The sequence below is a fragment of the Micropterus salmoides genome, unplaced genomic scaffold (assembly GCF_014851395.1).
Source record: "Micropterus salmoides isolate LMB-PRFRI ecotype aquatic unplaced genomic scaffold, ASM1485139v1 Ms_hic_scaffold_22, whole genome shotgun sequence".
In the NCBI taxonomy this organism is placed as follows: Eukaryota; Metazoa; Chordata; class Actinopteri; order Centrarchiformes; family Centrarchidae; genus Micropterus; species Micropterus salmoides.
The window spans coordinates 367,582-381,749 of NW_024041373.1; the positions used below are offsets into that span (position 1 = coordinate 367,582).

General features: G+C 40.3%; 1 protein-coding gene across 1 annotated transcript in view; it reads left to right on the plus strand.

Moving 5' to 3' along the window:
• Positions 1 to 851: 851 nt before the first annotated feature.
• The window catches only part of fbxw4 (F-box and WD repeat domain containing 4), a 63,548-nt gene continuing 50,231 nt past the window's right edge, over positions 852 to 14,168 (plus strand). The window contains exons 1-4 of the mRNA XM_038737873.1: positions 852 to 1,229; positions 9,718 to 9,813; positions 10,153 to 10,338; positions 12,687 to 12,819. Coding sequence (XP_038593801.1) covers positions 1,045 to 1,229; positions 9,718 to 9,813; positions 10,153 to 10,338; positions 12,687 to 12,819 — 600 coding nt within the window. The 5' untranslated portion in view covers positions 852 to 1,044. The remainder of the gene's footprint in view (positions 1,230 to 9,717; positions 9,814 to 10,152; positions 10,339 to 12,686; positions 12,820 to 14,168) is intronic.

Genomic DNA, 14,168 nt, shown 5'->3' on the forward strand with positions numbered 1-14,168 from the left:
AGAAATGGTCTTTCACTGCTGAGGAAACCAAATCATCACAAAATAATAAATCCATTAAAAAGACAACCTCAGAGACCATTCTGTCATGTTTCAACATAATATTTGTCTTGGAATCATGACATCACCAATCAGAGATAGTTTTCAATGAAATCATCTTTTCCTTTCTTGTCATTAAAGGTACAAAGGGAAAAGCATTGTCACATTTCAGGCTACTAAATTAATGCAAAGTATAATCAACTTTATTGGCCACAAACAATTTCTACACAATGCAGTGCATGCAACCTTTGTTCTCTGCATTTAACCCATCCTAATTAGGAGCAGTGGGCAGCCATTGTGCAGCACCTGGGGAGCACTTAGGGGTTCAGGGCCTTGCTCAGAGGTACACTAAATCAGTGGTTCTCAAAGTGTGGAACAGGGACCCCCAGGGGTCCTTCAGGGGGATCCAGGGTGTCCGTAACAAAAAGGAGAATCATTTATTTGCACTATAATTCCATCCATAAGTAACACAATGTAAGAATGTATGACTGTTTTGGTCATGGGTTTCATACACTTTCTGTAACAAAACATCTAAAAGCAAAAATCCCATCAGATGGGTGGCTGTGGGACAAAATCTTATCAAATGGTGGTCAGTGGTCTAATTTGTGTCAATTTAGGGGTCCTTGACATGAAAAGCTTTGAGAACCACTGGGATAAATAGGAATCAAATAAATAAACTCATTTATTTCAAATAGAACACAGAATACAGATATGATTCAGGGGTATTTGGACAGCAATCATGTGATGTAATAGACAGAAGTTGGAGACACGCTCAGTTTTATCCCCAGCTTTAGACGTCATCACGTCCAGTTACGTCATCAGCTGTCAGTACAGTGCCCGAATGGCTTCCTGTTTCCTGTGTCCTACTGCTCTCTGAAAGATGGAATATAGTTTACTTTCTTTAACACCCGTTTTTACAAACTTCTACCGTGTGCGGAGCAACACACCGCAGAGACCTGGACCCGGAGTGTGCGGGCAGGGAGCAGCAGCGCTGTCAGGGGGCTCACCATGCTGTTCTCCCAGCTGCCAGAGGATGTTCTCTATCATATCTTGGCTTATTTGGACTACAGATCTCTCAGTCGCCTCTCTCAAGTTTGCAAAACGATTTACCACTTTGTAAAGCGGGACGCTGTGTGGAGGAAGATCGCTCAGGAGTTTTTAAACACTGGAATTACTCGGGATGGGACGGACATGTAAGATCGCACACTGATGACAAAGCTGCTGTGAATTGTTTAGCTTAGCGTTAGCTTAAACTGCAGTACTGGTCTTTACTGAACGTTGCTGACACCTTGTTTCACACACACTGTACGTTAGTGGCTAGTTTACATCCTGTGCTGTGCACAGCTACAGGGCAGTGGAAGAGACCTACAACTGCAGCGTGGGCCAGAACTCTGTAGGAATTGCCTCCCTGAATTTTGTCTACAGGCAGGCTGAATGTGTTGTGGTGGCAGCAGGGCAACCAGGGCACACAAGTCTCTGAAAGTGGTACCTCCTTTTACAAGAACCAGTAAATATTACACATTACTCATACTTACTTTGATTAAGAATTAGTTCATAGACCAGATTTCAACAAACTGAACAGAGTGATCATGGGTTTGCAGTTTACTGTGAACATGCACCTGTTACCTGAAAAGGACCCTAAAACGTTAGTGTCCTTTTGCACAAGCAAACTAAAGGCCACATCCATGACCCCATAGACTGCATATAAAAAGGCTGACCCCTGTTCCTCCCACTCTCTTTACAATATGTGCAGATTTCTATGCAGGAATACTAAATGACCACATATTAGATTTGTGTTAAAATAAAACATTTGTGTAGCAATATGTTAAATTTGAGTGCAAAACTAAGATTCAGAACTCAAACCTAGATTCTGACTCAGTGAGGCCCTGTCAGGAATAGGTAATAAGGAACAAATCACCTGAAGTTTCTTATCTTGTCCGTTGGTATTTTGCTTTAGGCAAACATTTTCCCAAAATATGACAAACCAGTTGACAATAGGGATGCACTGATTAGCCTATAGATTTTGATGGTACGATTATAGTCTGAAGAAAAATCCTACTTTCACGATTATAATGCATTCATTTATTTCACAACACCACAGATAGTATAAAAGCACAAGCACATTTTTAATTACAGATTTTACTTTATTATGTCCCCACACTATTTCTTTGTTGACTTTTGTTGTTGCTGCCTATCGAAACAGAAAAAATACAGTAACCAAATATAACAGTTTAAAATAAAAATAAATAAAATCTCTTGCAATTAAATATAAGCTACCCCTGTAGAGTTGTCAACCAATATGGGTTTTTCAATGGCCGAAGCCGAAATTTAGAGAGCAGGGCGGTTAATGACTGATATATAATGCTGACATCAAAACAAAGAAAAGTCATGTATAATTCCATTATTCCATGCAGAGTACAATTTACATGTTATCTCAGCCAGTAACATGTTGTTTTAGATGGAATTTTAATTAATGAATAAAATAGAAACATACATTGGGTTCTGCTGAAGATTTCAGAACGTGACTGGTGTATAAGGGAGAGTGGGGTACAGTTTGTCAGAAGTGACATCATCCAACTGCATCATTCTCTACAGTATACAGGTAACTGTATGATAGGCAGTAATGGATTTAGATTGGATTAGCTGGCATTTAGGATTGTACAATATCTCACAAAAGTGAGTACATCCCTCACATTTTCATAAATATCTTATTCTGTCTTTTCATGTGACAACACTGAAGAAATGACGCTTTGCTACAATGTAGAGTAGTGAGTGTGCAGCTTGTATAACAGTGTAAATTTGCTGTCCCCTCAAAATAACACATCACACAGCCATTAATGTCTAAACTGCTGGCAACAAAAGTGAGTACACCTCTAAGTGAAAATGTCCAAACTGGGCTCAGTTAGCCATTTTTCCCTCCCTGGTGTCATGTGACTCGTTAGTGTTACAAGGTCTCAGGTCTGAATGGGGAGCAGGTGTGTCAAATTTGGTGTCATCGCTCTCACACTCCCTCTTACTGGTCACTGGAAGTTAAACATGGCACCTCATGGCAACAGACTGAGGATCTGAAAAAAAGAATGGATGCTCTTCATAAAGATGGCCGAGGCTATAAGAAGATTGCCAAGACCCTGAAACTGAGCTGCAGCACGGTGGCCAAGACCATAAAGCAGTTAGGGGACTGAACCCTCAGAACTGGCCTCACCATGTTGACCGAAGAAGTTGAGTGCACGTGCTCAGCGTCATATCCAGAGGTTCTCTTTGGAAACTAGACGCATGAGTGCTGCCAGCATTGCTGCAGAGGTTGAAGGGGTGGGGGGTCAGCGTGTCAGTGCTCAGACCATACGCCGCACACTGCATCAAACTGTTCAGCATGGCTGTCGACCCAGAGGGAAACCTCTTCTAAAGATGATGCACAAGAAAGCCCGCAAACAGTTTGCTGAAGACCAGCAGACTAAGGACATGGATTACTGGAACCCTGTCCTGTGGTCTGACAGATGTGGTTCAGATGGTGTCAAGCGTGTGTGGCGGCAACCAGGTGAGGAGTACAAAGACAAGCGTGTCTTGCCTACAGTCCAGCATGGTGGTGGGAGTGTCCTGGTCACTGGGAACTACAGTTCATTGAGGGAAGCATGAATACCAACATGTACTGTGACACACTGAAGCAGAGCAGGACCCCCTCCCTTCAGAGACTGGGCCGCAGGGCAGTATTCCAACATGATAAACACACCTCCAAGACGACCACTCACTAAAGAAGCTGAGGGTAAAGGTGATGGACTGGCCGAGCATGTCTCCAGACCTGAACCCCATTGATCATCTGTGGGGCTTCCTCAAACGGAAGGTGGAGGAGCGCAAGGTCTCTAACATCCACCAGCTCCGTGAGGTCGTCATGGAGGAGTGGAAGAGGACTCCAGTGGCAACCTGTGAAGCTCTGGTGAACTACATGGCCAAGAGGGTTAAGGCAGTGCTGGAAAATAATGGTGGTCACACACAATTTGGACACTTTCACTTAGGGGTGTACTCTCTTTTGTTGCCAGCGGTTTAGACATTAATTTTATTGATATTGATAGCCTTATTGAGACTGCTTAACGATCTGATTCTTTATCGATACCACTATTATTTTGTTATTTGGTAAGACCAGACCTAACGGGCATGAGGTAGGCCTGCACGGTATGAGGAAAATATTCAATGTGCGATAACGTTATATATTGAGATGACGTATCACTTGCGATAAATAAACATATATTGAAGTGTGCATATTAACTGCCTGGTTGTTTTTAATTTAATATTTTAAATACAGCTAAATGTTGTTTCTAGACAACAGCAAAGTAACTCAATAACTTTATCTGACATCACAAGTAGTGAGTGGCGTTTAGAAAGAATACCATCAGTCTGGATCAGTCCCTCCTCCTCTCTTGCTGGCTGCAGGTAACGTTACCAGGTAGAAGGAGGAGCGGCTGGTTTGTCTCAGCCAGCAGCTGAGTTTTTAAGACTACAGTAACAAGCGTAGCTGTCATCAACTAACGTTACAGTAGTTTGGAGCTAACGTTAACTTAACCCTCACTGTATTCCACCGCGACGCCGCAGCCTCTCGTTCTGCTGCCAGTGTGTGTGTGTGTGTGTGTGTGTGTGTGTGTGTGTGTGTGTAGGAGCCGACAGAGAGCAGGCAGAGACTGCAACCTGATGATTTTCTTATCCATTGCGTTTCAAATTAAATCAGATTTGACTCTCGAGACTTAACGTTACATCATAGGACCCGCAAGTCTCGATAGCAGTATCGATGAGCTCGAACCTTACTGATTTGCATGTGCAGGTATCAGCCGATGCAAATGATCTGAAAATGACATATTGGCCTGAGTAATCGGCTGACCCATTAATCTATCACTAAACCCCTGTTCACATCCATGTCAGTATTTCCCTTTTGCACTTCGTCTGCACCAGGTCTCTTTTGATCAACTATAACAAAATTGTTGTCTTTGTGAATTTTTTCACAACCATAGACTGTATAAAAGAAGTGGATATAGCCACTGTGATGTTACCCACTGGTTTGTGGACTACCCTTTGAAGCCTTGAGTTTGGCGTTTTGGCTGTCGGTTTTGGCTGTCGGTTTTGGCTGTCGGTTTTTTTTTGGAACCAGAAGTGACCATATTTGGAGGAGAGGGTGGAACTGGGGAGGGATACGCATTGCTACTCCTGTCAGGTCATTGTGGTAGCAACTCGGTAATCCTAAATTTGGCACCATGAACTCTTTAGGAAAGTCTTTACTGAGGTAATAAATCAAGTGAGAAGTAGTTATTTTTATATAGACTTCTCTTAGGTAGGGGCATCTTCACTGGTCTCACCATTCGATTCGATTACAATTATCTTGTCAATGATTTGATTCAATTCGATATCTCAACGCATCACCTCCAGGGGTGGGAATCTCTAGGCACCTCATTACGATTATGAGGCTACGATGTGACTGTAAACGAACAGGATAAAGATGTATTTTTCTCACTGTGTGACTAGTTGCTACTTTTAAAGCAAAGTATTTGTAACAATCCAAAGTACTAGGTAGTAATGAAATGCAGCTATTTAATGTTACTTCATATAAATGTAGCTAACGTTACATAGCATTATTACATTATTACAGCGTTATTACTGACCTCCGATGCTGCTGTTATTGGTATAGATTCAGATACAGGTTGAACTACACACTTTACAATGCTCCAGCCAAACCACCTTCACTCCGCCTAAACATATCTGTTCCTTTTCTTGTCTCGTCTAGTGTAGTTACATGTTTGTGTCTTGTCCTGTAAGTTGATTATTGTAATCTTGTGTTGAGCACCATGGGCCTTGAGAAACTGTATTTAGTTCCTTCCTTTGAAGAATGACGAGAGGATGCTAGCTAAGTGCTACCGTGCTGCACAGTATGTGGGTGAAAAACATTAACGTTAGTCGCGTATTGATTTTATTGATCATGTGAAAGTTTAATAGCTGCCTGTCTGTGCTGAACATGAAGAACACGTCTCTATGATGTGCACACCACAGACAGTCCGGTGCTGCACCTCCCGCATTTCCAAGTTCTGCCTTTTTTGTTCCATCAACATTATGTTATCAAATAACCTCTAGATAATGATTATTGATATTTGTGAATCGATTCAGAATGTTGCAAGTCAATTATTTTCCATACCCCTACTATTAATGATGGGCATTTCAAGCAAAAATACAATTCAGAGGAGTGGCACCCGGTGTGGCCTTCTGCTGCTGTAGCCCATCTGCTTCAAGGTTCCACATGTTGTGCATTCACATTCTCTTTTTCAGACCCTTCTCTGTAAACCCTAGAGATGGTTGTGCATGAAAATCCCAGCAGATCTTCTGTTCAGTTTCTGAAATACTCAAACCAGCCCGTCTGGCACCAACAACCATACCACCTTCAAATTCACTTAAATCCCCTTTCTTCCCCATTCTGGTGCTCAGTTTGAACTTCAGCAGGTTGTCTTGACCACATCTACATGCCTTAATGCATTGAGTTGCTGCCATGTGACTGGCTGATTAGCTATTTGTGTTAACAAGCAATTGAACAGGTGTACCTAATAAAGTGGCTGGGGAGTGTATTTAAACATTTATCAGAATCAGATCATTTATATAATATATAATTTGTGATAGAAATATCCCTTTTCCCTTTGCCACTATTGCTTGGGTCAGTGAGTGCAGAGGGTGAGTTTTTTAGTATCAGTATAGTTCACTTGGTTTATTTGTCCAGGGTTTGAGATTTATGCCTCTACCCTAACACAATGGAGGAGAATCATTTAGTGTGCGCTATGGCAGCATTTAAAAGTGCCATTATTATTTTTTTTACAGCAGTGTCTTTTTCCAGAAACTGTTGGCTGTCTTCATGTATGTTTTCATGTTTTCTCTCTTAAACTTAGCTCTGATTCGTGTGTGACCACTGATTTGTTTGGGAATCATGATTGTTCTTAAATTGTATGGGAGTCATCAGACATCAAAGTCAGGTGAAAATGATATGATATCTGTGCTGGATAGCATATTTAAGAGAGTTCCAGACCACAGTTAAGAGCAAATCGGTGCGTTTGAATGTTTCTTGAGTAAGGCCCATTGTGCTGGATAATCCACAGACGTCAGGGTCAACAGTTATTATTGGGACCTTTCTTTAATAAAGACAGTTCCAAGAAAAGCTGTTCACAGGGAGGTCTGGGGATTATCCTGACTGATGGGACCAATGGTTTTGAAAGCAGATGTTACTGTTAAAGAGGTGGTATTATGCTTTTTTGCTCCTTTATTGAGTTATATCTCTTTTTTGTGCATGTAATAGGTTTGAAAAGTGAAAAAGCCCAAAGTGAGTTACCATCTCCCCATGGGTGTAAATATCATCTCACACCCTGCTCGGCCCAGGTCACTGGTCGGAGCCGAGTAAGTGAAAATAAATGGCCTATTTTAGTCCCCAGCTGATCAATCTGCGCATCTCTAGCTGTAGAAGATGAGTTCCAGTCCAATAAGCTGTTAAATAAGCTGCCAAATGGTAATGTTATAATAACAGAGTGGGCCCATGGAAAAATAATCTGTTATCATAACTTTTTGTCATGATTAATTTATTAATGACCCAGCATCATCTGTATTAAAGACAAAAGAATCAGTTCATTCAATGTTTAAAGTGCATAAAACAGCCCTGCCAGCACTGCTTAACATTACTGAGCTCCATGGATTGGAACTGGTTTTCTACCACCGGACTCCTGTGAGAGGGAAAGCAGGCAGTGGACAAAACCACTGTGAGGCAAGAGAGGGGGGACTCAAAATGTTTCTAAACTTAAAACGCACTTTTATTGCCCTGTTTGCGTTTGTATTGTTTTTCTATTTACACGATTATTTTAAGTCCATCCATCCATCCATCCATCCATCATCAACTGCTTATCCTGCGTACAGGATCACGGGGGGGCTGGAGCCAATCCCAGCTGACATCGGGCGAAAGGCGGGGTACACCCTGGACAGGTCGCCAGTCCATCGCAGGGCCACACATAGATAAACAGCCACTCACACTCACATCCACACCTCATTATTTTAAGTATATATCAATATGTTATTTGATGCCAACAATGAACAATGCATCTAGATGCATCGATAATCGTTTTATAATCGCAGCTCTCTGAATCGTAATCGAATCGTGAGGTGCCCAGAGATTCCCACTCCTATTAATAACTCACCACTCTGAAACTCCAGTCCATGTTGCTAAGCTGGTAAGGGGAACATACACACCTGAGGCCGTGTTTAACGACTTCTCACTGACCAGTCCTACTCTGCTTCTGATTGGCTAGTAGTCCTTAAAAAAGATTTGCGCATGTGCAACTCCCAACAAAGATCATGTAGAGACTAGATGTATCACTCCATAGCTAAAACAAAGCCTTCAACACGGTGAAAAGAGGAGCTGCAGAAATGTGCAGTATCACAAAAAAATATGGTGTTTTTTGAAAATTAAACCATGTAAACCTGTTCTGGTACAACCCCTAAATATGACTATGAACCTGAAAATTAGCACAATACCACCTCTTTAAATATTTTACATTTTTACAATACTGTGAGCACCGCAGATGAGATTCTATCCAGCTCCACTGCATTACAGTAGAGGAAGAAATCTCACAAGCAGATATATATAAACTTCGACGAATAAAACTAAAGTGTTGCATGTAGAGATTCATTAGAATATGTTGGCAACAAAATATGAATTTTGTTAAAAAACTTTATTTATGTGACTGGATTGTAATCATACAAAACTCTCAAATTTTACAAGGTTGATTGCATAAATTCCACAAAGTAAGGCCTACACACAACTATACACGTGTTGGTTTTCTATCATTTCATAAACATGGATTGATCTCAGGCTTTGGTGATATATCTGTCAAATAATGATACTATAAGTTATGTTCCTCCAGCACTGTCAAAAAAATCAGTTTTTCTTTAAATTTAATGCTTGAATTAGTTCCTAATATGAAAGCAGGCTTCTAGTCAAGGTCGAGATATATTTATTTGTCATTCTACAACACGCGGCTGCACATATACACAAATATTTAAAATGTATAGCATGAAACTAAAAACAATACAGTCCCCTCCAAAAGTATTGGTATGGTAAGTATGGTATTTACTTTAAGATTATTTGTTCCTTTACTTTTGCTCACCTAAGAATGTTGTGGTCTGATACAAACAGTGATATGTCCTGAGTTGTTTAACACATCTAGATGTGAATACCAGGAAATGAAAGCTGAAATTCTGAACTCTTGTCTCATACTCATCTTTTGATCTTAAACCCTAATGTCTTCAGTGGACAACAAAAACAAAGGAATTTGCCTTACCGTTCCAATACTTTTGTAGGGGACTGTATATACACTTACTTATATACATATATTTTACAAGGTAGTGGTAAGGTAATGTGCAAAAGCAGCGTAACAGAAAGATCCATGTCATTTGTTCATGGTGGAGTGCGGAGGATGAGATGGAGTTGAGGAGTCTCTCAGCCTGAGGAAAGAAGCTGCTCTGTAGTCTGTGCATTATGTCCATTGTCATTGAACAGATGGGATGGGGGATGATTTAAAAGCATCAAGTAATTTGATCATAACTAGCACCATAACGTTCAGCTATTAAAATCCACAGCAGTCAATGCATAGTAATGTTAAATTGTCACTGTTATTGCAGATATCCTCACATCCCGCTGAAGGAGAGAGTGAAGATAGCTCAAAACTGGTATGATGGGGTCTGCAAAGGGGCTGTTCCTCTCAAATGGAAAACAAAGTAAGTATTTAAAGGCTGAAATGCATTGACCATGTTTTACTCCATATCACCTCGGCAATATGCAGTATAACACCTGAGAAATGGAATAAGTATAAAATGAGAATTCAAAGCTCCTATACTGTACATGAACACTTAACACAAGGATTTGACATTGATATCCTCCGTTTTCTAAGTCTCGGAAAGAAAGCGAATAAGCGGATATCCCCATTTCCATTACCAAACATGTATTCTTCATAAACCTGAGAGACACCTCTGCATCTTTTACTGGTCTATCATGGTGACTTTTAATTCATGTTAGCTTTACCCTTATCGTTTTTAAATCACGTATCTTGTCTTCAGACTGTTGCCATGGTTGCAGCTGGATTGGGACACACTGTTTCTGTCTCAGGCTGCTGATATTGGAGCGTACCATCTGTGGCAAGACTCCGGGAGGCTCCAGCGTAAGCCATTTGAAATCTACTCGGGACACAAGGGTGATGTCTGTCGCTTTGTGTTGACGGACTCTCACCTGATCAGTGGTGGAAGGTAGCACATTCTTTATTTGTTCTTTTTGTGACTTCAGTTGACATTTACAATAACCATTAGTCATTACTAAAGTAACAATTTGTATCCTTATGACATTGATCATTTATCTGTAGCAATTTAACCTATAGAGATTTTAAAAAGCTTTCACATTTGCTGTTTTTAACACGTATACATGGGTACCTGATTACTGGAAAACATCTCATGGCACATCAGTAAGTAAAGAGCAGAAATGGTGATTTTTGTTGGAGTTGAAAAATATGTGGTTAGTTAGTATAAGCAACATAAAGGCAGGGCTATACTACTATAACTACTTTGTTCAATGTGTCGTCCAATGTGTCGTCCAAGCATAATGCTTTTAACTGTTCAAAGTGGCAACGATCAGGGGAAAATTCTGTTGTCATAGAGAGGGGTGAAATGCAATGAATCGTTTTAACGGGGATAATGGCGCATACTTGCAGGCATTTTATCCTCTAAGTCATCCACGGTATTGTACTCAGTTGTTCACACAAAAAGAAGACAGAAGTAGTTGTGTGGACAATGAAAGAAAAGAGAGCCTGCCTACTTTTACACCTGCACACAGCTGACCAGTCACTGTAAAGTGGATGTGAATGTCGGCTTGTCTGTGTCGGACATTTACAAAAATTGTTGATGTAGCCCCCACAGCTGTGACGGCAGAAAATTCTTGGGAGAGGGGTTTCAGAAGCTGTTCTGCAGTCTGACAAAACTATCTTAAAATGATAATGTAAACTTGAAAATGAAAATTTCATTCCACAATAATATAATTGTCTACATATATATACTGTATATATGTATGTGTATATGTACATATATATAAACGCAACACTTTTGTTTTTGCTCCCATTCATGAGCTGAACTCAAAGATCTAAGACTTTCTCTATGTACACAAAAGGCCTATTTCTCTCAAATATTGTTCATAAATCTGTGTTAGTGAGCACTTCTCCTTTGCCGAGATAATCCATCCACCTCACAGGTGTGGCAGATCAAGATGTTGATCAGACAGCATGGGTACTGCACAGGGGTACCTTAGCCAGAAATGAAAATGTAAAAGCTGCTTGACATTTCATTTTTAAATGCATACTCCGCTGTACAGTGCACAGTGTTCAAATATTAAATCAAATGTAAAAATTAAAATGCTATTTAAACGATCACCTGATTTTCCATTCATGCAAGCAACATTTCAGTCCAGATGAAAACAGCATTTGACATTTTATTTTAAAAAGACTTACTGTGTGTTCACACAGAAAGCGAAGCAAATTTGTTACGCGGTGCGATAACATACAAAGTCAGTGCAAAGATGAAAATACATGTAGCGCCAGGCAATGCAAATTGTACAACACAAATACGCAAAGTGTCAGCTTTTCCATTTTATTTTAATATTTTAATATTCCATTTTATTTTAATATTGTCATACAAGTTTGTGAAAATGAAAAGGCTATTTGGATTATTGCTTTTTCATTTTTGTTTTTACTGAAATACCACTTACATATGTGGAAAATTATAATGCTATTGTGGAATTTTATTTCTAACTTTACATTATCATTTTAATATAGTCCTCTATATGCTTCCATAGTTACTTTTGATGGCCTTCTTAAGTTCTTATAGAACTGGAGTTACATCCAGGTAACTTCTCCTCGACATGTTACTGATTTGGAGACCAGTGCTGTGCAATCGTTTCTGCTTTTTCATTCCCTCTGACAGAGAGCGGTAATCGTGGTGAGCAGAAGGTTTGCATTGGAGATGTCTTTGCTAGATGTGTGTTACTGACAAGGGGAAGATAAGGGAGTCCTTCAACAACCACAGGCATCATTATATTTTAGGAGTTGCCAATCACAGTTCTGGGGGTACTCGTAGTATCTCTGTAGCCACCGTTGCCCCATCATGTAGTAACATTTTTGAGGAGGCAAACATCAGCTATGGCGTAGACTACAGCATAGCTCCGGTAGCTATGTCATCGGCTCTGTAGCTACAACGCAACTCCTTAACCTACAACTGTAAATCAACCTTTTGTTTTGAAAAGAGGACTACATTTAAAACACAGCACCCTCATTCATCGCAGCGATTGCACAGAAAAACAGATTTCCAGCACAAAAGTTGAACCTGGCTCAACTTATGCCACAATGCTATGCAGCGTTTCCAGTAACACACGACATTGGCCAGTCAAATATTCTCAGGGCAATTCTACTGTTTACCTTGTTTACCGCAACATAGGATAAAATGTTTGTTGCTGTAATAACTGCAATACAAAAATTTAAAAAGATAGAGGCTTCAAGCCATATTGGACTATATCATTTGCAAATATTTGTTTGCTTTTTCTCTTTCTTTGTCAGTGATGGCAAGATCCTGGTCCACAGCAGGAGGAGTGACATGTCAATCGAGTTATCAGGTCATAACCAGGAAGTCAACTGCCTGGACTCTAAAGATGGACTCATCGTCAGTGGATCCAGAGACCAAACAGCCAGGGTCAGAACACTTTTACAGTCCTCATTTATTAATGTGATGCACAGTGCCATGGTGTTAAATGTCACATTTGTTTCACAAAGAATAAGACTGAAGAACGTAAACATCATTGTTACATTTCACTTTGATGTTTCAGCTGTATATGTCATGTACATAATATTTCTGTAACTTCTGGCACTATGCAACTTTTTAACATCTAACTCATAATTACATCCATTTTACACACCTTACTGCAATCTCCACACTATGTACACGCTTAAAAGCGAGTTATTCTTACTTTTATGTTAGTGCATGTGTTTGACATTTGTTTTTGCACTGTTGTTTGTGCCGAGTGGTTTGTTTGAGTCCTACTCCCGTGAAATGTGAATCTTTCTGGGGAAGTATCCATCCATCAATTTTATTGTGGCCAGTGTTTCCCCTATATGCATTCAATCCTGACCGCCACTACAAAAATTTTACACGCTAATTAAATTATGTGCTACAAATGTTTTCACTCGCACACTGTGGGAGCACGGCAACAATCAATGCTTGGCTAGCTTCCTCTCCTCTTCTATACAAAACATCTACATGAGGAAATTTTCTGGCAGTAAATGTAGTGACAGTGACAGTCTGACAGTGTTGGTTTCAGTGTGTCGGCTTCTCAAGTCCAAGAAAAGTCTGTTGTTTCCCACCTGCTGAAAAAGTGAAGCTTGTTAGCGCTAAGTTAGCTAACATCTCCCCTCCCCTTCAGACTGAGCTGAGCAGGAAAGCTTCTACAGCAGGTTGCGACTTTTGGCTGCTACAGTGCCTTGCGAAAGTATTTGGCCCCCTTGAACTTTTCGACCTTTTGCCACATTTCAGGCTTCAAACATAAAGATATAAAACTGTAATTTTTTGTGAAGAATAAACAACAAGTGGGACACAATTATGAAGTGGAACAAAATTTATTGGATATTTCAAACTTTTTTAACAAATAAAAAACTGAAAAATTGGGCGTGCAAAATTATTCAGCCCCTTTACTTTCAGTGCAGCAAACTCTCTCCAGAAGTTCAGTGAGGATCTCGGAATGATCCAATGTTGACCTAAATGACTAATGATGATAAATAGAATCCACCTGTGTGAAATCAAGTCTCCGTATAAATGCACCTGCTCTGTGATAGTCTCAGAGGTCCGTTTAAAGCGCAGAGAGCATCATGAAGAACAAGGAACACACCAGGCAGGTCCGAGATACTGTTGTGGAGAAGTTTAAAGCCGGATTTGGATACAAAAAGATTTCCCAAGCTTTAAACATCCCAAGGAGCACTGTGCAAGCGATAATATTGAAATGGAAGGAGTATCAGACCACTGCAAATCTACGAAGACCCGGCCGTCCC